Below are 24,657 nucleotides of genomic sequence, written 5' to 3'. Positions count from 1 at the left end.
ACGTTAGAAACATATAATATACACATCACTGGATGGTCACCCCAAGGCTCTGATTCAGCAGTGTAAGGTGAGGCTCAGTAATCTGCACTGCGCATACGTCTGCCATGTGCTCCACACAGTGTAGAGGAAGAGAAAGAGAAGGAGAGAAGTGTGCTTAGCCCAGGGAGAGATGCAGGAAGCAGAGGCAGGAAGATGCAGCAGGCAGGGTAACCTCTGAGGTTAAGAGGGGAAAACCCTGAAAATATCATGAGAAAGTAATGTGGTCTAAGAAAGGGCTTAGGCTCAGCTAGTGGGAAGTCTATACAGACCCACCCCAGCCTCGCCATCATGGATGGGTCTCTCAGGATCCTCTGCCTTGGGCCTCAGGCTCAAGCACTGAAGTCAGTCTTTCTATTGCCCCAGTGGTAAAAGGAAGGGAGTTGCTGATGTGGTAAGTATGGGAAGACGGGCTCCTGACATAACAAGCTGTAGCAGTGTAGCAGTCCCCCCACATGAAAACAGCGTTACAAATGGCAGTGGCGTTTCTCAGCACTGCTAGCACAGGGATTTGGGGATCAAACAGCTCAATGTGACACTGAAGCAGGAATGCGAAAGTGAGCTTGATACACTGCTACCCTTGAGGACCCCAAAGGCTCTAGGGGAGGCAGTACCTGCATACAGGCTTTAGCAATCAACTAGACTTATAATCACTGCTTAAAAATAGCAAAAACACCAATGGTAAGCTAGAATCTGCCTCTACGGGGACAAACAACCCTAATAATCTAAGTAGAAATCACTTCAATTCTGACAACCAACCACCAACTCACATGGTTTAATGTGATTATTCTGAATTAACTAGGCCATTTTTATATTTGTTCATTTATGACAAAAAGCAACAGAAGTGTATACTTAAGGAAAAGTATATGTAGGGTTGAATGCCAGGGTTCAATCTCAGCACTGTCATTTACTAAGAGGGTAATCTTAGCCAAGTTACTTAACCTTTCTGTCCCTCGATTTCTTTATCTTGTGGGGACTAAATGACATAATCTATACAACAAGAAAAGCTTAGAACAGAAACTGCTGTTCCACGTTTGAGTTTGTTGTTTAAAATAAAAACAGAAACTGATATCTGGTAGGCATTACTGATGTTAATGTTACTGTCAAGTCTTGGGTAATTAGTTTTATACGAACTATACAACCACACTCATAAAGCAATTTATTTTTAAGCAACACTTAATGCACTTTAATTTGTAAAACCTCACTTTTAAATGTACAATTGCAACATCAAAAAAATTTAAAGCAGCAATTTCACTACTAATCTATATTCTATATAAACACTACAACTTTTTTGGTTTGTTTTTGTTTTTGAGATGGAGTATCTGTTGTCGCTCTGTTGTCCAGGCTGGAGTACAGTGGCGTAATCTCAGCTCACTACAACCTCTGCCTCCCGGGTTCAAGCAATTCTCCTGTCTCAGCCTCCCAAGTAGCTGGGACTACAGGTGCGTGCCACCACACCTGGCTGATTTTTTGTGTTTTTAGTAGAGACACGGGTTTTCACCATGTTAGCCAGGATGGTCTCGATCTACTGACCTTGTGATCCACCTGCCTTGGCCTCCCTAAGTGCTGGGATTACAGGCATGAGCCACCGTGCCCGATCAGAAATACTACAACCTTTAACTAAATCTACACAACACCTTGGATAAACTAAAAAATGATGCAAAGTAAAAGCAAGTTGTGAAAGGTCAGGTGCAGTATGATGCCATTAATGTAAATTTTAAAACACAAAAACATTGTTTATAGATGCATGTAAATGTTGCAAAAGAACTGAGTTTGAGACCAGCCTGGCCAGCATGGTGAAACCCCGTCTCTACTAAAAATAAAAAAATTAGCCAGGCATGGTGGCATGCGCCTGTAATTCCAGCTACTCAGGAGGCTGAGGTTGCAGTGAGCCAAGATCATGCCACTGCACTCCAGCCTGGGCAACAAAGACTCCGTCTCAAAAAAAAAAAGATGGAGATGAAGCAAACATGACAGAACATCGAAGAACTGCAATCAGGAGGGTGAGCATATGAGCAACCATCACATTATGTTTTATCTCTTCAGGATGCTTGGTATAATATTTCAGAATTAAAGTTTAAAATCAAAACCTTTTTGGAAATGCCAAAAATTTAATAAAATAATTCCATGCTAAACCATAAAATTAAATGCCACTAATCTTCAGCTATTCCATGACTGAGTCAATCTGTCTGATCTCTAAAAATCAAAAAAGAACACCACTGAATTTGAAAACCAACTAAATTCTAAAATTTAACTTTTTTTTTTTTTAATGGAGTCTCATACCATCACCCAGGCTGGAGTACAGTGGCGCAGTCTCGGCTCACTGCATCCTCTGCCTCCCAGGTTCAAGCAATTCTTCTGCTTCAGCCTCCTGAGTAGCTGACATTACAGGTGTTCACCACCATGCCCAGCTAATTTTTACTATTTTTAGTGGAGTCGGGGTTTCACCATGTTGGTCAGGTTGGTCTTGAACTCCTGATCTCAAATGATCCTCCTGTACCAGCCTCCCAAAGTGCTGTGATTACAGGCATGAGCCACCACGCCTGGCCTAAATATATATATATATACACATACACATACACACACACACACATTTTATTTTTAACAGTACTCTTTGATTCAACAATTCCAGTTCTAAAAATACACCCTAAGGATGTCTGGAGGCAGTGGCTCACGCCTGTAATCCCAGCACTTTATGAGGCTGAGGCAGGCGGATCACTTGAGGTCAGGAGTTCAAGACCAGCCTGGCCAACATGAGGAAACCCTGTCTCCACTAAAAATAGTAAAAATTAGCCAGGCGCGGTGGCGAATGCCTGTAATCTCAGCTGCAGGGTGGAGGCGGGGGACGTGCACGGGACAAAGCCTGCAGTGAGCCAAGATCGCACCACTGCACTCCAGACTGGGTGACAAAGAGACCCTGTCTCAAAAAAAAAAAAAAAATACACACACACCCTAGGGAAATAACTAGGCAAATGAATTAAAATATTCATTCGTGTTATTAATATCAAAAAACTAGAACAAACCTAAAGGTCCATCAAGAGGGAATTAATTAAATGATAATACATATATACAACAGAATACTAAGGGGTTACAAGAAACATGGCTTATGTGCATATTTAACATGGACATTTTTCCATGGCCGTTTAATAATTTTTAAAATCATTGAACAAACAAAAGCAAACCCACTGCATATCTCTAACCCCTTCTTCAGGTTAGTTACTTAAGGCCAACTTTATCTTTTTTTCTTTCCAACCTTATCTTTTATTCAAAGATGTACATACCCCTAAAAGTAGCACATGATAATAAAAGCTCAAAAAATGTCAAATAAAAATAAACAGAACTTCAAAAATAAACAGAGGAGCATATGTAGTATAATCACATTTAGGGAAAAAACATTTAAAAGCATATACATTTCCATGTGTATCCAAGGAAAAAAATTTTCATCTATACTCCAAAATGTTAATCACAGTTAACTTAGTACAGAAACTGAAAATAATTGCTTTTGTCCCCTTCCCCCAGTGCAAACTTCTTTTATTGAAAAATAAACCCCTTTTAAAAAAGTAGACTGAAAGAGGAAACACATTTCAATCCCAGCATCCGCTCTATCATTTCATTGCTACTCTGTGCCTTTGCTACAATTTTTTATCAGAAGCTCCTAGGGAAAAAAATTAACCTAGGCAGATCAGTATTACTCTGTTTTACAGAACATTGAAAATGGTTTGCTCTCACTTTAATAGTTTATATCCAATCTGGTAACATCCTCAATTTAATCAGTGAAGTATAATACAATTGCCACAATTTCCTAAGTCACTGGACAAACAGAAAGCTCTATTGTTTTTGCTGATCAATGAATATGGCAACATAGCAAAACCTAACCTATACAATATTCATTTAAGCTGCAGTTAGGATTTATCTCCAATTTCTAATCATCCCTGTGATTCAGCTTTTCTTTCCTACTACTTCTTTCCAGCAGTGCTGTGGCAGCAATCCAGGTTTTAGAGCTTTTTCAGAGTTGCTGAAATTCCTTTCAGAATAAATAACAAAGGCTGTTTACCTACTTGAGGAAACCTCCAACACCAACACCCATGCGTATAAGTACATCTACTACATACCCTGACATGACTATTACACACTATATGCCTGTATCAAAATATCTCATGTACTCCATAAATACAGACACCTACTGTGTACCCAAAATAATTAAAAATTACAAAAATTAAATAATAAATTTACTACAAAAGCACATGCCAGGTGCAAACAGGAAAACCATGTAATTTAGGGAGCTGGTAAAAGCTGTACCCAGGCGGGAGAAAACAGCCTATGTAACGAGGCCAGGTGGTCACTCGAGGTATGTTTCAGGGAAAACAGGGTTCAGAGAAGTGAAGGATCCATGCTACTTCACACGAGTGGAACACTCACCTTGCACAAGGGTCCACACCAGGAACAGGGTGAACTGTCGATGGCTGTCATGAACTCAAAGGCTAGAAGATTTGTAAAAGGACCACCTGCAATGGACAAGTGAACTACGCCAACAGACCGAGGTACAAACGCAGAAGGCAGCACCTCAAAGCTGCTGAGACCAGTTTTGTTTTCAAAGTAGATATTACATCAGAACTTTCGTAGTTTTCATATCACAATAACACTACCTGTCCAAATCTGTGTCCAAAAATTACCAAAAACAAAAAACAAATCATCTAAGGCCCAGATCTGGATTTCAAAATAGCGTTCCCCACTAAAAGAAACCACGGTGTCTTAAAGCAAACTCCAGGAGCGGAGTAGGGAAAATACAGAATGGACTTGGAGAATCTTTTGTATCAGAAAGTAAAGTTCTCAAAGAATGACAGGGACATGTTAAAAGGACACAGGAACCAGCACAAAGGGGCCCCCACTGGCCAAATGCAGACAATGAGTATAAAATAAAGCAAATGAATGTAGACACCATCTTAGCCGGTGATGAAACAAACTGGCATTGCACAACTCCTACTGTGATGCAGTGAGAACACTTCTGTGATACTCCCCTCAAAAATGAATACATCAAAAGGATCACAGAAAAACACAAATTGCAAGGCATTCTATAAAGGAACTGAGCTTTGTGCAGTGCAGTATTGTAGCCAACGAGGTTTATCCAAGGCGTGAATATTGCTAATTGAAAACTTTTCTATAAAGGAACTGGCCTGTAGTTTAAAAAAAAAAAAATCAATGTCACAAAGGAAAGGAAATATGCAACATGGAATCTTAGATTGGGTCCTGGATGTTATTAGAACAACAGGTGAAACCTGAGTAGGGTCTGTAGATTAGATATTGGATCAACTAGATATTGTCTATAAGATCTTGATTTTTGATGACTATACCATGGTTACGTAGGATAATTTCCTTGTTTTTAAAAAATACACACTGTGGTATTAAGGCATAAATATATCATGTTTGCCTTATTGCCAAATGATTCAAAAAACAACAAATCTCAAGTATGTGTGTGAGGGGTGGTGGGAAGGGAGGATAAGATTTTTTACCACATTAATCAAATGTTAACAGTTGGAAAATCTGAAATCTGGGTGAAGGGTACACAGAGGAACTCTGTGCCATTTTTGTAACCATTCTGTAAATTTGAAATTATTTTTAAACTATTATTTTTTAATTTAAAAAAGTAATAGCAACTCTAGAAGACTATCATCAAAAGGCTTTCTAAGGAGTCTATGGGGGAAAAAGGTGGTGGCCATTATTAACTAAATGATATCAGTTCTGCCTGGGTGCTCAAAGGGGAGGTGATAGTGGAAGGGACAGGGAGACATCAAAATCTAACTGACAATGGAGAACTGCAATATGTCTTTCCCACTCCCTCCCTTAAACTCCAATCATGTTGTCCCTCATTAGTTTAGGCTCAGGCAACTGTGCTTATGTAAAAATACCAACGGATGTCTCTACCGATTGGTTAAGAAGTTGTCCAAATGGATGCTGGGGTAAACATGAATAACTGTGTGAAGTAACACCAAAGATTGTATAACGCTTTATTCAGTGACCACAATGCAAAGAAGGTACCAAATGCATTATGGTTAAACTGTCTTTTATGCATTTCATTAACAACATTATTGTCTGGTTCTGTAACATGCTAACAAATTTAAACTATATCGTTTGGGAAACAAAGCAATAAAATAAAATTTTGGTTGTGTACCAACTATAGTAGCATTCTTGTGTTATAATTATCGTAAACAGTATATCCTATATTCTAGGCACTACCATGGCGCTGAGGGGACAAAAAAGACTAAAACAGGGTCGCTGCTGGCAAGGTGTTCACAGCATAGTTGGAGAAAGGCCTATGAACAATCATGGTACAGTGTGATAAGTGCAATGGCAACAGCACGGAGTATTACAGAAACCTGGATGAATGGATAGAAAATAAGACCAGGAAAGCCTCCCTTTAAAGCAGGCAACTGCTGAGGTAAGCTGTGCAGGAAGAGCTTCCCAAGCAAAGTCAGCAGAGGAAAGCCATTCCAAATGCTGAGAGCTGGATGGTGCGTGACCCAGCAACCTGGGGTGGTCAGTGCTGATAAAGTCTAAAGTATGAGATCACAGAGACCAGGGGAGAGTTGAGCAAGGGCCAGATCCTGGAGTTTTGAAGCCATGCTAACGAGTTTCAACATTCAAGAATTTGTGCATGAGAGACATGATTCGGTCTTTATTTTCAATCAGCAGGCAACAGATTGGACGACCAGCACTGAGAAACAGCATGGAGGCTGCTCTTGGCCCAGACAAGAACTGACCACAGGCTGAGCTAGGGCGGTGGGAATCTGATGCAGGAAGAGGACACAAGCCAGAGATGACCACATTTTTGACTCATAGCACCCTGAGTGTCTTAGGAATTTTTTCACAGGACTCCTGGGCAAAAAAATACCTAAAAGTTAAGTAGTTAGAGCCAACAACTTAATACATACTACGTCCTATCACCTTAGCGCCCACTGGGCCCTGCACACCTCCCCCAACTGCAATCAGACCGAACACCATCACCCTCATTTTTTTTTTTCAGTGATTTTCAAAAGATACTTGCTTTTTATCACAGGAATAACTAAAAACACAGCTTCACAGAGATATGAAATCATCAAAATAAATGATCTCACGTTGAAACTGTAAATTACTTCCAGCTAGTAGTTTGCAGAATGCCTGACAGATGTCACTACATTTCCCTTGAAAAATCAAAAATATCCCAGAATGCCCTGTGAGTTTTGCTGCAATGCCCCAAGGAGACTTGGCACACAGTTTGAAAATCATGACTGTAAGTCTACTTAAGAGGTAAGTATCAGGCTGGCTCAGAAACTGACTGGATACAGGGAGATAAAGGATAACAAAGAATAAAAGAGTCTCCCAGGTCCCACTCAGATGTCTGGGTGGGGAGTGAAGCTGCAAGGTGACAAGGACAAACAAGAGGAGATAATCATGCTGCAAAGTCTTTAGGGGGAGCAATCAGAAGGAATGATTTCAAGCACTTCCTATCCACTGTCTACAAATATTCCAGGATAATCTCATTTCACTTTTAGTTTGAGAATGTTTTTAATGAATGAATGAAACCTCATACCCAGAGATTTCTCAGAGCCAAACAGAATAGAAAGCATCCTTAAACCACATCACACCAAGTTTTTAACAAGTCTCCAATCTTGAGATGCCCAGTTTTAAAGTAGACAGTGGTAAGCACACATGATGTCCCTCTTTCTCCTTAGGAATACTTTTAAAACAAACTTAATTGCCACACACTTTAAACACTGTTGTTCAGGGGTGCTGCCTCTTCCTGTTGCTTGGCTATTGCCCCTTGCTACATGTGAGGATGAGAAAAAGTATCACATTCCACTTTGCTGCCATCAGCAGTTGAAGGAAAGGTTTTAAAGAAGGAAGGGAGGAAGGAGAAAAAGTTAACAGTTCCAATTACATATAGCTACAGAATCACTCAGGATGTCTATATTAATGCTGTATCTACTTTAATCCCATCAGGGCTAATCTAAAATTGACTGTTTTTGCCCTTTGAAGTTTCTGTGACCAAATCTGTTCCTGAATCACCCAGACCACAGATAGGTGAGTGTAATTCCAATGTATCAGGCATAAATGGTTAAAATGAATATATTCCCTGAGCATTTGAAGCAACAACTCTGTTTCTGCACAGCAAACTGTTACCATTTTACTCAAATTGACTCTGAATGTCGACACCAGCAACACAGTCATGAACACCCTTACCAGCCCCAAACCCCTCAGAATGGCAGGTCCTATAAGCACTGGCCCTGGTACCCTTGACTGTCCACAGGCTGCTGCTATAAGTCACTTTTCTTTCTCCTGAAAACTACCAGAAGTTTGGTCAAATGGTGCAAACGTGTGTGGGATGAAGTAAGGGAAACAGAAGACTCTTCTCCTGGGGCTGCTTTCTTTAACACTACTCCCCACTATCACCGTAAACCACTGATATCTAACAATGTGAGTGCATAAGTGCGATTGCTCTGTGGGTAGCACCCTTATTCAGTGCCGAGGAAGGATGTCTACAATGGGAAGGCAGTTAGTCATCACTGAGAGGAGGTCAACCACCGACACTCGAAGCCAGTAAACACCCCTAAGAGAAATTCTCCCCAATAAATTCATGCCGCACTCAGCTTCTTAACAGGTGTAAATATTTCACTGTGAGCCAAGAGAAAATTAAATTTAAAATGGGAGGGGGCTGGCACTTCCTGAAAAGTAACCAAGAACACTCACCAAGACACTTGAAAGGTGTAACAGTGTGACTCCTGCATTGCTTTTTGTCCCTCCGGCACCAATTGTCAATAGTGACCCGCTGGTTTGCCTCCATCACATTTGTGATCTGTAGCTCTGGATACATCTGTTAAGAAAACAAAAACACACACAATAAATCAATCTGCAGACAGACACGCACATGCAAGTAAGGATGGAGTATCTAAGTTTACTCAGCCTCCACCCTTATCCTATAATACATCTAAAGTTCCACTCCGTTACCCCGGCTCCAACTGAAGTCATCAAATAAAAAGATACTGTATTCGTTTTCTTTTGACAGTTCAGACCTCTGAAAACTTCCATGCCTTCTCTTTTCAAAAAGAATATATATTTAAGGACAAACAAAAGCAGCAAGCTTTTAGCCCAAAACAAATTCATGAGATGTCAAGTTTGCTTGTAGAGAAGGTGTTGAGTTGATGAGTCCATGAGGCGAGTCTATGGAAACGTCTGTCAGTGAAATTACAGAACTTCACCCTGGCCCTGTGTGCTCATCTTGGTAAGAAGTGGTGGCTCATGCTATAATCCCAGCACTTTGGGAGGCCGGGGAGGATTGCTTGAGGCCAGGAGTTTGAGAGTACCCTGGTCAATGTAGCAAGACCCTGTCTCTATCAGAAAAAATAAATAAAAGTTGTGACATCTCATATCATTTTCTCTTTAACCCAAAGTTGAATCAGACCTGAGATGATCATTTAGAATACTGGTGGCTTTCTATCGGTAAGTAGAAAAGACAAGCATACACCTGACATGTTTTGTTTTCCATCTTCCAAGACAAGTGGGAGGACGAGAACCACGCTGCACTTCCATGGTACTTGCCAGGCTTCTGCAGCATCCCTTCCTTAAACAACTGAGAGCTCACAGAACAGGCAGGCAAAGCCTTCAAGAGGTCTGGGTCATACCACACATTTAGAAACAAAAGGCTTGGGGCTCCAGTCATTAGCATCTTGGTCTTAGGTCAAAAGAGAATGACAATATCTATTTCTAAGGTAAACAGATTCAACCCTGCCCCAGAAAAATGGTTTTAACTTGCCGGCAACACCCTTACCTCCTGACAGTACTGAAGAACTTCTTCTTTTGTTTCGAAGCAGCTCTTGGTGCCTGTTGGATCAGGTTCCCACTTCCCAGTCTGAATGTTCACATGCATATTTAACTGCCCACAAAACATTGCGATTTGAGGTTCAGCAACAGCAAATCCTGTTCCAGCATTGGCTGCAAGAGCCTACCAAAGGAAAAAAAATTGCAGGTTTACTCCAAAAAGGCTAGCACAGAGGCAACAGTCATTCAGGTTTGTGACAGAATTCATCTTTTAAAAACCTTAATTATTTACTATTTGTATCTTTATAAACAAATCCTTTTCCCAGGAATTGGAACAGAATAAAAAGTGACTTTTGGATGTATACGATCAAAGTTAAAGGCAAAGGAAAAATCTTATTTATTATACTTTAAGTTCTAGGGTACATGTGCACAATGTGCAGGTTGGTTACACAGGTAGACATGTGCCATGTGGTGTGCTGCACCCATTACTCATCATTTACATTAGGTATATCTCCTAATGCCATCCCTCCCCGCCTCCCCACCCCACAACAGGCCCTGGTGTGTGATGTTCCCCACCCTGTGTCCAAGTGTTCTCATTGTTCAATTCCCACCTATAAGTGAGAACATGCAGTGTTCGGTTTTCTGTCCTTGCAATAGTTTGCTCAGAATGATGATTTCCAGCTTCACATCCATGTCCCTACAAAGGACACTAACTCATCCTTTTTTATGGCTGCATAGTATTCCATGGTGTGTATGTGCCACATTTTCTTACTCCAGTCTATCATTGATGGACATTTTGGTTGGTTCCAAGTCTTTGCTATTGTGAACAGTGCCACAATAAACATACGTGTGGCATGTGTCTTCATAGCAGCATGATTTATAATCCTTTGGGTATATACTCAGTAATGGGATGGCTGGGTCAAATGGTACTTCTAGTTCTAGATCCTTGAGGAATCGCCACACTGTCTTCCACAATGGTTGCACTAGTTTACATTCCCACCAACAGTGTAAAAGTGTTCCTATTTCTCCACATCCTCTCCAGCACCTGTTGTTTCCTGACTTTTTAATGATCACCATTCTAACTGGTGTGAGATGTTATCTCATTGTAGTTTTGATTTGCATTTCTCTGACGGCCAGTGATGATGAGCATTTTTTCATATGTCTGTTGGCTGCATAAATGTCTTCTTTTGAGAAGTTTCTGTTCATATCCTTTGCCCACTTTTTGATGGGGTTGATTTCTTCTTGTAAATTTGTTTAAGTTCTTTGTAGATTCTGGATATTAGCCCTTTTGTCAGATGGGTAGACTGTAAAAATTTTCTCCCATTCTGTAGGTTGCCTGTTCGCTCTGATGGTAGTTTCTTTTGCTGTGCAGAAGCTCTTTAGTTTAATTAGATTCCATTTGTCAATTTTGGCTTTTGTTGCCTTTGCTTTTGGTGTTTTGGTCATGAAGTCCTTGCCCACGCCTATGTCCTGAATGGCACTGCCTAGGTTTTCTTCTAGGGTTTTCATGGTTTTAGGTCTAACATTTAAGTCTCTAATCCATCTTGAATTAATTTTTGTATAAGGTATAAGGAAGGGATCCAGTTTCAGCTTTCTACATATGGCTAGCCAGTTTTCCCAGCACCATTTATTAAATAGGGAATCCTTTCCCCATTTCTTATTTTTGTCAGGTTTGTCAAAGATGAGACAGTTGTAGATGTGTGGTATTATTTCTGAGGGCTCTGTTCTGTTTCAATGGTCTCTATCTCTGTTTTGGTACCACTACCATGTTGTTTTGCTTACTGTAGCCTTGTAGTATAGTTTGAATGAACAAGTTTATCTCATGTTGGGTAAAAATAATTAACTATTCCATAAGATCTGTCTTTGGCCTGTAATCCTTTTATGTGCAGTCTAACCATTAACAGTTCAGAAACTATAGGTGAGAAGTAACATTACAACAGCAAGGCTCCTGCAGACACGCTCGAGAAAAGCACAGGCATCAGCCGGGCATGGGGGCTCACACCTGTAATCCCAGCACCTCGGGAGGCCAAGGCAGGCGGATCACATGAGGTTGGGAGTTTGAGACCAGCCTGACCAACATGGACAAACCCCATCTCTACTAAAAATACAAAATTAGCCGGGTGTGGTGGCACATGTCTGTAGTCCCAGCTACTCAGGAGGCTGAGGCAGGAGAACTGCTTGAACCTGGGAGGCAGAGGTTGCGGTGAGCAGAGATCACGCCATTGCATTCCAGCCTGGGCAACAAGAATGAAACTCCGTCTCAAACAAAAAAAAAAAAAAAAAAAAAAAAAAGAGACAGACAGGAAGACAGAAAGACAGACAGGAAGGGAGAAAGGGAGGAAGGGAAGAAGGAGGGAGGGAGGGAGGGAGGGAGGGAAGAAGGAGGGAGGGAGGGAGGGAAGGAGGGAGGGAAGGAGGGAGGGAGGAGCACAGGCATCTCTCTAGAAATACGCCATTACTCATGGTTATAGCCATAAGAGTTAAGTGTCCCCATATGCAAAACTTCCCTCAAAATTAAAAAAAATAAATAACAGTTCTTAAGTTAAAACTTGTGGAGGAAGAGGGTTAGATTATATGGTCTACTATGTTGTTCTTTTTAAAAACAGCATATACACAACATGGTTTTCCTATTAACAAGAAAGGGTAGCTTTGATGCCCCCACCTTTTTTTTTTTTTTTTTTTTTAAAGACAGGGTCTTGCTCTGTTACCCAAGTGGAGTGCAGTGGGGCAATCTCGGCTCATTACAGTCTCGACCTCCTGGGCTTAAGCCATCCTCCAGGCTTAACCTCCTGAGTAGCAGGGACCACAGGCATGTGCCATCACACCCAGTATATACATATTTATCTTTTGGTAGAGATAGGGTCTCATTATGTTGCCCAGGCTGGTCTCAAACTTTTGGGCTCAACTGATCCTTCTGCCTTGACCTCCCAAACGACTGGGATCATAAGCGTGAGACACCACGCCTAGCTGACTTTTAAAATATATGGAAAACGTACAATTTTCTAGGAAACATTTATTTATGCTGATGAACTACACAGACACGAACAATCCTTCTAATCAGGAACTTAAATTTGATTGTGAAATATATTATGGTCTTTTTCCAGGACCAATTTACCATCTGACATATGTTTTGCTTCGAAGCTTATTAAAATAAACCTGCTTTCTACTAGTATAAGAGAAGGAAGCACCAAACCTAGTTGGACAGCTGAGAGAAAGCTAATTTGGAATTAAAATGTTGCCAATATCTATCAGGGCTGAAAAACACCTCAATTAAACCCAACAAATAATTAGCACCTTTATTAACTAGAATTGACTTTACTCTGCTGGGATGAATACTCATTTATTAAAGTGGAAGGCCCTATGCCTTCAGTATGAATGCATGTGAAGCTACAGACTAATGTGAGCTCCTGCTTCCCCCAAAGAAGGAAAAAAACACCTAAAGATATGTGTACAAAGGAACACACACCTATTCATAGGTAATACTCTAGTGGTGCTCAATTCAAACAAATCAAAAGGTATAAAGGATGCACAAGACAGACGTGCTTAATTTTCACACTTAGTTCAAGATATGTACCAAGCCGGGCATGGTGGCTCACACCTGTAATCCCAGCACTTTGGTAGGCTGAGGCAGGTGGATACCTGAGGTCAGGAGCTCGAGACCAGCCTGGCCAACATGATGAAACCCTGTCTCTACTAAAAATATAAAAATTATCCGGGCGTAGTAGCGCGCCTATGGACCCAGCTACTTGGGAAGCTGAGGCACTAGAATCACTTGAACCCTGGAGGCAGAGGTTGCAGTGAAGCCGAGATTGCGCCACTGCACTCCAGACTGGGCAACAGACAGAGAATCTGTTTCAAAAAAAGAAAAGATGTGTACTAAAAAGCCTGTTCTTTTGTAATCTAAGGATTATGACTAGAAACTTGGATTGTGTGTGGAGAAAAATGGGGATATCTAAAGATAAAGGTAAGGAAACCCCAGGGATATTTTTGTGTACTGAAACCAGTGCTCTCACCCGAATCCTTTGCTTCCCACTTCAAAAGCTCAGATAGAACTAAGTGAAGAAAATCAAGAAGACATGATAAATAAGTATATGAAAAGCCAAATGTACAGCACAGAAGGAATGCGCTTCCTAAACCTGCTATGAAAGAATTCCTATAGTTAAATCTGAAAGCTTCTGAGCAGTGTTTCCTAGATTCTCTCTGGCCTTCTATATTTTTAAACAAATCAGATTTCAGGTGGTATTTAATCTTTCAGCAGTACAGCCTGCAGAAGGAGAAACCATTTACCCCTTAAATTCCAAAAATGAATATAGCTAAAAAACAGTAATTAGTTACATGAGGTCACCCAAGCCACAGCGTGGAATGGTCAATTTCATCATAAAAAGCCATTTATCAGCACCAAAGATTATGTTCCACATGTTACTCATTACGGTTGTTGGCTGAAAGACCACAAGAGTTCCAACTGTATAAATGTTCAGTTTATGGGTCAACCACTAAGGTCAACACATCAGTGGTAAGTGCATTTCGGCTCTGTGCTGAGATGGTCAGTACTCTCTTCCCTAAAGAGAATCTTAAAATACCAGAGGTTAAAGCAACAGGAAGAGGCAGCTAAACACCAAACGGATCCTCACATCAGTTACCACCAAGAAAAAGCAGAGAAACTGGAATCAATCCAGACAGCTAATATGCTGTAGTGATTCACTTTTGAGTTCAGAAAGATTAATCCTTGTGGTCATGAGAGACTCTCAAGAAGGTATCATCTGAAATATAAAAAGCCTCTGTGGACCATGTTTTAGGAGTCAACTAATCAAACATACCCCAACCCTACCTAGAGTATAAGAGGCTAATTTTTTCTGTAATGTTTGTACTTCTACCTTGAAAATGCCCTTATTTAATGTGCTCTCCATTTCCTTAAGCACAGACTGTGCCTTGATCCATTACATCAACATATAAATCAATCTGTTTCCTAATCTAACATGTTACAAATGGGATTTTGCTGCCAAGTCAGCACTTCTGATATCCTGTAAACCTGGAGTCCTCTACAAAAAAAAAATTAATGCCCCATGCGTTGGCACTTAAGCCAGTCCTTGTGATCTATGCACATTGCGGCACTTTTAAGGCTTGGAAAACAAATTGCATCAACTGCTTCCCTAGCCCAGCACTTCCATTTTGCTTAATAATTCATTCTTAATAAGAAATTCCATTTTATTAATCTGGCTTGGGGAACAGTTTAGCAATCCAAGGACAGAAATTCAACTTGGTAAAAAGTGCTTCTAGTAACCTGGTCAAAAACCTGAAATGGCTTAAAGAAATAAATACGTAAATCTAAATAAATCTAAGTCTCAACCTACTTTAAATCAAGGCCTTTAATCACCTCAAGTGATGTAACTCCTGGGCCCATCTAAGCCTACCTTCCTTCACAAAGCCCTCAGGACCAGGCAGTCCTCTCACTCCAAAGCAAATGTGCACACCCAGTTATCTGTGCCCTCACTGAAGCTACTACTCCAGGATCAAATCTGCCTCCAGGGCTTGTGAAGGTGCCTGCCATAGACGGAGCCTCTTCCCATGGACACGGTTTGATCCTACTACTGGGAGAATCAGGTCTCTTTGAATGGGAATCTGGCTTTATGAGACACACGAGTATTCAGGTCTCACCCTGTGAAGGCAAGGTAACACCGTTCTAGTTCTAATAAACGCGGAAAGAAGCAGGCCTTTGAGGCATCTAGTTACCACTCGCAAGCTACTGATAGCAAAAGGTATGACGCTCTTGCTCAAAAACCTTTTTTAAGGAAAAGTCGGTAAAAGGACCATCTATTAAAAGATATGAAGATCCTATATATTATTTTCATTCATATTTGTTCAAATGCTGAGGTACTTCAAGATTCACAAATTAAAACAACTTCAATTTATGCCCATGATGAACCTTCACCAAAGATTTACTGAACTGAATGAAGTGGAAAAAAAAAAAAATCCTGTTCTTAGTATCCATTCAAGGTATCTCACCCAAGATATTAGCTACAAAAGGGAAAACAATTACTTGAGAGCAGAGACACCCACCAGACACCTACATTAATCTCATCCACAATGAGACATTTGAGGGTGCTGATCAGGGAAGACCGGGGACTGCAACAGATCTGAGACGACTAAGCAGAAATGACAAGTAAATGCAATGCAGGCGCCTGGACAGGATCCCGGAACAGGAAAAGGACATTAGTGGAAAAAACTGCAGCAATTATTTGAATAAGGTCTGTAAGTCAGTTAATAGTGCTGTGCCAGTAGCAAACCTCCTGGTTTTGATCACTGCATTACAAGTTATGTAAGATGTCAACATTAATGGAAACAGGGTTACAGTATAGGGGAACTCTTGTAGTATTTTTGTGACTTTTTTTTAAGTCTAAAATTTGTTCAAAATACAGTGTTTTTGTTTTAAATTCTGCTTATTATATGCCTAGAATTCAATCTGGAATGCATTGTTTCAATATTAAGAGTCTAATCTGTCAAAAAGAGAAGACACAATTTGAGGCGGAGGAACTAGTAAGTAAAATTGGAACAGGTTTAATACCTGAAAAGTGTATTGTTCTAAACACACGGGCACGCATCCTAATACAGTAAAGCCCCAAGTGTACACATATTAAATTATATTTTTCTGCAACTGGAAGACTATTATGATTCTGACCCAGAGCCTCATGTGTAAGAAATACCACCTTTTTTTACTGTCCAAACAGCGACCACAATTTGAAATCTTAAGAGTATCTTTTTCAGCAGCAGAGAAGTAAAGCTTCAAACCACTATCTAATAAAATAGCAAGATTCTTGTTAAGCATTTTCTGGTTTTATAGCAGTAAAATGAGAAAACCTATTCTTGAGAGTTTGCATTACATGAATGGAAAATTCTTGGTCTTTTTATTTTTTAACATTTAAACTTAATTCTAATTAGAAACTGGTGAACTGGGTGTAGGGGGAAAACTCTAAGTGTAAAAGGTCATTATTCTTACAGTGACATATGCCAGCGGTTAGGTATCATTTTCAAAGGCAGTAATTTATACAAATAACCCCAGCTTTTATTAGAGCTTTAAACATTAAAGTATAAATGAGGTATCATTTCCAAGATTGAAAATGGTTTAGGCTGTCTCTAACGCTTTTTATGGAAACGTGGTAATTTGTCCATCTGGATTATAGTGGTAAGGAGCCAAGCATCATGATTTAATAGAGGTCTGTCTTTCAGTATGTGTCTGAGATCAGAACTAAGGGAAGTTTTTGAAAATATGAAAATATACAAATACATAAAATACTTTCATTTAAAAAAAAAAAAACATGCAGAATGGTGTTCACACACCTGAAATTCTCAAATGAACAGGTTCTTCATCGGTCCCTGTGTTTTTTTCTGATTGCCATTATAAAATAGGAAGTCCAAGAAACTTATTTCCAGGGGGTATGGAGACACTAGAGACTGGCCTCGGCCAACCATTACTCTTCTACTCACTGCACTACTGACGTGGGAGAAAGACTAAGAGTGTGGCTTTAAGGCACAGACACACAGTGACTGAGCCCCACCTCCATCACTGACTGGCTGTGCCAACTCTGGCAGGTCACCTAGCCTCTCTGGGCCTCAGTTTCGTCATTATAAGGTAATGACAATAACAGTTAACTACACATCAGTGCTGCTTTGACGTTTAAATGAGTTAATACATGTTAAGTGTTTGAAAAGTGCTTGTCACACAGAAGCGCTCTTCAAGCATTGGCAGCTTTTATTAGTACCAGGTTTTAATTTTTTAATCTACAAAACAGGGTTACGAACGTACCGACGGCTCAGGGCTGTTGTGAGGATTAGATTAAGATAACACGCAGAAGCACGGAGCACAATGCCTGCCACAGAGCAAGCACTCAGACGTTAGCATCACTATCATCAGGCTGGCTCTTTCCACTCTCTGGCTGCAATTACGCAGAACTGGGGCTTGAACCCAAGGCACACAAGGGAAGAGGCCACGAAGTCCCCACATGACTGGCCATCCTTCCCAAATCCAGGATGGCATGAAATGGGTTTAACACAGTGCACATTCCTTCTTTACCCACTAACTATGGACATGAGGAAAGCAGGTTACATCAATGCTTCGTATTTTGTGGGAATTCAGTCACTAAATGTTTAGATGAATGATTTAATACAGTCCTACTATTTAAAAGAAGATTGCCAAGAGTTGCTGACTTCCTGTCTGGCCCAGTTTCTGGGACTTGGAAGTGAGGCCAAGATGAATCTGCAGTTACTATCAAGACACTTCTGTGATCAAAAGAGCACTATGTAAATTATTTCTCTAACCTGGTTTTCCTGATGGACATTCTGTCTGCTTCCCAGCTATGTAATCTCATGGAAGTTATTTAATGTCTCTTGACCTTAGTTTTCACTTTGTGCAACATAAATCGGGTGCTACTCAAAGTTTAGTTATTAAATGAGACACCTACAGTATTAACTTTGTTTCACACTATAACAGATGGAACTCTATTTTCCTAAAACTCCCCATGCTTGAGAAACATGGCTTAGAAACAAAGATGGCTTCCTCACTAAGTCAGGATTCACTGTGACTCCAAAGCAAAGTAGGCATTTGTCATACTTTGCAAGGCAAGCCAACTGCAGAGGTCAGGAAGGCAGGAGGCCTCAGAATTAATATAAGATGATCTAAACGGTGTGAACTTGGGCTTCACATTTGAACTCGCTGGCCGGCATTACTTGGGCGGTTATTAAGAGTGCGCTGACCAGCACGTGCAGAGCGGGGCTGGGGGCATGGAGACGGATGTGTTTCCTGAACCTTAAAGAGTGAAATGATTTCAAGTAACAAACACTCAGAAGTACTACTGATTAAATATTAATAATAAAATGTTTATTCTAAATCATTCTTATTGATTCAGATGACAGAAATAATACAAATGATGAAGAGTTTTCTGTACAATATCTGAGCACAAACCTGGCAATACTCTCAGAAATTATAAGCTTCCTCTGGCTGACCTGGTACTCCATGATAGATACCTTGTTTTTATATGCATTAAGTCAGTCATTAAAAATCAGGTTAAGCATAGTTTGAGTATTTCATATACTCGTAAAAAATTACACTTTTTAAAAATATTCCATTTTTCTGACCAACTATTCCACTAAATAAACACTCGAATTAGACCTCACTACATCTCTTTTCCTTTAATGTATCTGGGGAAAAAGTAAGAAAACAAATTCATGCAACTGAAAACCTTTTTTTTTTTTTTTGAGATGGAGTCTCCCTCTGTCACCAAGCTGGAATGCAGTGGCGTGAACTCAGCTCACTGCAACCTCCGACTCCCGGGTTCTAGCCATTCTCCTGCCTCAGCCTCCCAAGTAGCTGGGACTACAGGCACGCGCCACCACACCCGGTTAATTTTTATATTTTTAGCAGAGATGGGGTTTCACCATGTTGGCCAGGATGGTCTCAATCTCCTGACCTCATGATCCACCTGCCTCAGCCTCCCAAAGTGCTGGGATTACAGGCATGAGCCACTATGCCCGGCCAAACATCCATGTCTTAATATATATGATTATTTTTGCCAGTGTTTTAAAGCAGGGGGTCCCCAACATCCACTAGGGGGACTAACAGGGTCTACAAAAGGTTTCCAGTGGCCCCCCTGAAAAATGAGAAACCTAAGAAAGATCTAGTGTGCATGTGTTATGCACACATCGACATATAAAGGTACAGAACTGCTAATGGTCCTCGCTTAAGAATAACTGTCCTGAATTCTAATATCATCTTCTACCTTTTGTTATTAAAATGGTTTCATAAAATGATGGCAACAATAAACAGGTGCTATTTTTAAAAAATTATTCTTCTGTAATATTAACCAAGAACAACCTTATCTATTTAAAACAGTTTTCTTAGTTCTATTATTTCATAAAAACCAAACATTGGAAATCACAGGCTTATGTTTTTCTTGTGGAGGTTTTTTTGTTGTTGTTTTTGAGCCAGAGTCTCACTACGACGCCCAGGCTGGAGCTCACTGCAGCCTCAACCTCCCAGGATCAAGCAATCCTTCCACCTCAGCCCCACAAGTAGCAGGGACTACAGTCACAAACCACTACACCCAGCTAATTAAACAAAATTTATTTTTGCAGAGACGGGGTCCCACTATATTGCCCAGGCTGGTCTTGTCCTCCCAGCCTCAAACAATTCTCCCTCCTTGGCCTCCCAAAGTGTTAGAATTACAGGCGTGAGTCGCCATACCTGGCTCTTTTATTTCTAAGGTTCTGTTATGCTGAAAGGCATGAAATTCTTGGGTGAATAACCCGTATCTTTGCTTATAACAAGAAAATATGACAATCTGCCAAAATGATTTTCACAGGGCAGGGAGAGAGAAACTTTACATTCTAAATACAAATTTCTATACAGTCATTCTGCTAAACATTTTATTAGGTGCACACAACACTCAGATATCGATCTGGATATAACAAATCAATTTAACTTCTAATGCCCATTAAAACTGTGAAAATAACAAAAATACGAAAGTGCTCTACCCTTTCCAAATTCAAAGCAAGTTAAAAGACATCTTTCCTATGATTTATGTGGCATTTAAATTTAAAAGTAAATCAGACTGTATTACCAGCTTACAGCAGATCTGCTTGCAGACAATAATTCTTCCTGTCTTGGACCCATGCCCATGTGCATTATTGTAATTATCAACAATTTGAAAAAATAAAGTAATAAAGCAAGTATGAGCCACCAGTCAGTATGTTACTGCTTGCTGCACTGGCTATTAGTTAACCTTCTAGGGTTCAAACCACCTAACTACTAAATAAATGCATAAACGACCGCAGGAAAAGCTACCCCCAAGTAAAAAGAATGAATAAAAGGAATGTAAACGTGTGTGCGCACACATGAACCCGCATGGTGTAAAATCCAACAGCACCTTTTTTGGTATTTTTCAGAGACAGGGTCTTGCTCTGTCACCCAGGCTGGAGTGCAGTGGTGCAATCACTGATCATAGCCTTCAACTTCTGGGCTCAAGTGATCCTCCTGCCTTGGCCTTCCGAGGAGCTGGGACTACAGATGTGCACTACCACACCTGACCAATTTTTAAATGTTTTGTAGAGATGAGGTCTCGCTATATTGCCCAGGCTGGTCTCAAACTCCAAGCCTCATGCAATTCTCCAGTCTCAGCCTCCCAAGGTGTTGGGATTACAGGCATGAGCCACAGGGCCCAGCCCCCACAGCACTTTTGTACTACTTGTCAGGTGGGCACTGGGAGCCCTCCAGTATCCAGTCTCCACCCAGCACTCGGAATCACCTCAAGGCAGAACACACTGCTCTTCTGTTCCAGAGAATTCAGAGTGGCTAGTGTGGCGTGCCAGGCCCACCATGATGCAGCCCCTGCCACACTCCAGCATCCCTCCAGTCCAGCACCACCCTTGACGTCACAAGCCAGGGTCTGTCTCACCTCAAGGCCCACTGTCCTCTCTTGTTGAGGATGACTGTCCTGAAATCTAATGAACTCCCAGAACTCCCTTCCCCTGCTGTTCCCTAATCAAGTGCAGTGGTCTCACCCTCAGGACTCTGTCAAAGGGGCATTCCATGGAAGGCCTTCTCCTCCAACCCATTCCAGGTTTTCTCTCTCTCAGGCAATCTGAAACGACCTTGCTCATTGATCTGCAGTGCCCATCCCCCATCACTGGAATGTGAGTTCCTCAAGGGGAGAGACCGCATGTATTTTCCTAACCACTGCATCTGGGAACAGCACCTGGCATGCAGTAGCTCATTTACACCCAAGTAAACAACTGACTGACTCTAAAGGCTACGCTCTTGGTTTCTTCAAGATATTGCGCTAAGCTAGTATCAATCTGCAGGTAATTCTACATCAACAGTGTACTAGTCTTCATACAAGGACACCTACTAAAAATTGACAAATTAAATGACAAAAAAAAAAAATGTATGCAAGATGGCAAGTTTCCATTTTTTTAATTTTAATTTTTGTCAAGTGACTCCAAGTACAGTTCAAGAAGCCACATAGTACAAGGCTAGAACTCATACTAGGAGGACAGCCTCCACCCAAGTGGAGCATGCTCTGCAGAGGCTGTGCTTCCACAGCTATCAGGCCTTCCACCTGCTGTTTATCTCCACATTTCTACATAACATGTTTTATTTCTGTATCTTTTCAGTACAGACATTATCCTCAAGTGTTTTTAATTCTTAAACTGCCAAACCCTACACCCATCCACCAACTTGTCCCATGGTCAAATCAATACTTCTTTATTTTCATTGTAATTATTACTTTTAGAGAAAGGTCTCTCTCTGTTGCCCCAACTGGAGTGCAGTGGTGCAATCATAGCTCACTGCAGTCTCAAACTCCTGCGTTCAAGCAATCTTCCGACCTCAGCCTCCCGAGTAGCTGTAACTACAGACATGTCACACCACACCCAGCTAATTTTCATTACTTTTTTGTAGACACAGAATCTTACTGGTCTCAGGCAATCCTTTCACCTCAGCCTCCCAAAGAGCTGGGACGACAGGTGTGAGCCACGTATTTCTATTGTAACATAAAAGCATACTGTGATTATAATTCCTTTCTAGGCATCTATTTCCCCATTAGAGTAAGCAACTGCAACTTCTTTTACTTGCTTGGTTTCACACACATTTGCCACCAATTCTCCCTGAAATTGTCTGAAAAGATCAGTAAAACTCCCTTCAGTGTCAGACACACGAGCTGACCCACTGGTTTCAGTCCCTCCTTTCTAGAACACATCCCTCCTCCGGCCCTCCATTTCCCTGCTTCATCTGGACCAATTACTCTCTCTGCCTCGAGACAGCTCTCATGAGTCCTGAAAATTCCTTCCCCTTTCTTTGGTTTCGACTCAATACTTCCTTCTTTCTCGACTTCCTGTTTTAGTGGCTCACAGTGCTCCATAGCTTCCTGAGAAAGGGTGTGTGAATGGAAAATTTCAAACATGACAGATCCCAAAATGGTTTTTATTTTATGTGCACGTCTTGTCAATAATTTGGATGAGCACTAAATTATAGGCTGGAAATAATTTCCCTCAGAATTTGAGGTCTTCTAGCTTTCAGCACTGCTATTGATAAATCTAAAGTCATTCTTCCTAATCCTTTGTGCAGGTGTGGGTTTTTTTATATAGAGAAGTAAATTCTGGCCAGGTGCAGTGGCTCACGCCTGTAATCCCAGCACTTTGGGAGGCTGAGGCGAGTGGATCATTTGAGGTCAAGAGTTCAAGACCAGCCTGGCCAACATGGTAAAACCCCATCTCTACTAAAAATACAAAAATTAGGCCGGGCACTGTGGCTCACGCCTGTAATCCAAGCACTTTGGGAGGCCGAGGCAGGCAGATCACCCAAGGTTGGGAGTTCGAGAACAGCCTGACCAACATGGAGAAACCCCGTCTCTACTAAAACTGCGAAATTAACTGAGCGTGGTGGCACATGCCTGTAACCCCAGTTACGTGGGAGGCTGAGGCAGGAGAATCGCTTAAACCCTGGAGGCAGAGGTTGTGGTAAGCCAAGATCACTCCATTGCACTCCAGCCTGGGCAACAAGAGCAAAACACAGTCTCAAAAAAAAAAAAAAAAAAAAAAAAAAAAATACAGCCGGGTGTGGTGGCTCGTGTCTATAATCTCGGCACTTCAGGAGGCAGAGGCAGGTGGATCATTAAGTCAGGAGATCAAGACCATCCTGGCTAACATAGTGAAACCCTGTCTCTACTAAAAATACAAAACAATTAGCCAGGCGTGGTGGCAGGCGCCTGTAGTCCCAGCTACTCGGGAGGCTAAGGCAGGAGAATGGCGTGAACCCGGGAGGCACAGGTTGCAGTGAGCAGAGATTACTGCCACTGCACTCCAGCCTGGGTGACAGAGCCAGAATCCGTCTCAAAAAAAAAAAAAAAAACAAAAAACAAAAATTAGCCAGGTGTGGTGGCACATGCCTGTTAATTCCAGCTACTTGGGAGGCTGAGGCAGGAGAATAGCTTGAATCAGGGAGGCGGAGGTTGTGGTGATGCAAGATCACGCCACTGCACTCCAGCCTGAGCAACAAAGTGAGACCCTGTCTCAAAAAAAAAAAAAAAAAAAAAAAAGGTTCCAAGATTTTCCCAATCTCTGGTATTCTGAACTTTCAACCTAACATGTCTTGGTGTGGTCTTTTCATCACTCACCAGCCTGAGCTCTTGGTGGCCCCGTTGGCCTGGACACACACAGTCCTGTGTTTCTGCTATTCTCTTTCTGAAATTCTCATTAGTTATATCTTAGACCTCCTAGATTGACCTCCTGTTTATCTTTTCTAGTTTCTTTTTGTTTTCTCCTTCTGGAAGATTTCTATTGGGGTCTTAAAGTTCTGCTTCCACATTTCTAATTTCCAAGAACCCTTTGTTATCTGAACGTCTTTAAATTTCAAACAATTATTTCATAGATGTAATGCCCCCTCTTCTCTCCTTTGAGGTAATAACTTGTCTTTATTTGTTTATTCCCTGCATTGCCTTCAAGTTGCTTTTTCTTTCTGTTTTGTTCTCGTTCATGTTCAAGGTGTTCCTGAAGTCTTTGGTGATCCTAAGACATCTAATTCGCATTTAAGAAGGGAACACTAAGAAGATGGTTGGACCAGGTGCGGTGGCTCACGCCTGTAATCCCAGCATTTTGGGAGGCCGAGGCGGGCAGATTACGAGGTCAGGAGATCGAGACCACAGTGAAACCCTGTCTCTACTAAAAATACAAAAAAAAAAAAAAAAAAAAAAAAGCCGGGCGTGGTGGCAGGTGTAGTCCCAGCTACTTGGGAGGCTGAGGCAGGAGAATAGCGTGAACCTGGGAGGCGGAGCTTGCAGTGAG

At 41.2% G+C, this 24,657-nt stretch overlaps 1 protein-coding gene across 9 annotated transcripts in view; it reads right to left on the bottom strand.

Annotated features, from left to right (window-relative positions):
* The window catches only part of APLP2 (amyloid beta precursor like protein 2), a 72,693-nt gene that overhangs the window by 25,796 nt on the left and 22,240 nt on the right, over positions 1–24,657 (bottom strand). For 8 of the 9 annotated variants that reach the window (XM_025358240.1, XM_025358241.1, XM_025358245.1 and 5 more), the window contains exons 2-3: positions 9,839–10,012; positions 8,761–8,884 (exon numbers count right to left, since the gene is read on the bottom strand). In XM_025358240.1, coding sequence (XP_025214025.1) covers positions 8,761–8,884; positions 9,839–10,012 — 298 coding nt within the window. Of the gene's footprint in view, positions 1–8,760; positions 8,885–9,838; positions 10,013–15,896; positions 15,972–24,657 lie in introns of all 9 variants that reach the window. The other variant, XM_025358239.1, reaches the window with a different exon arrangement.

The sequence above is a fragment of the Theropithecus gelada genome, chromosome 14 (assembly GCF_003255815.1).
Source record: "Theropithecus gelada isolate Dixy chromosome 14, Tgel_1.0, whole genome shotgun sequence".
Lineage (NCBI taxonomy): Eukaryota > Metazoa > Chordata > Mammalia > Primates > Cercopithecidae > Theropithecus > Theropithecus gelada.
This window is presented reverse-complemented; position numbering and strand designations above follow the sequence as displayed.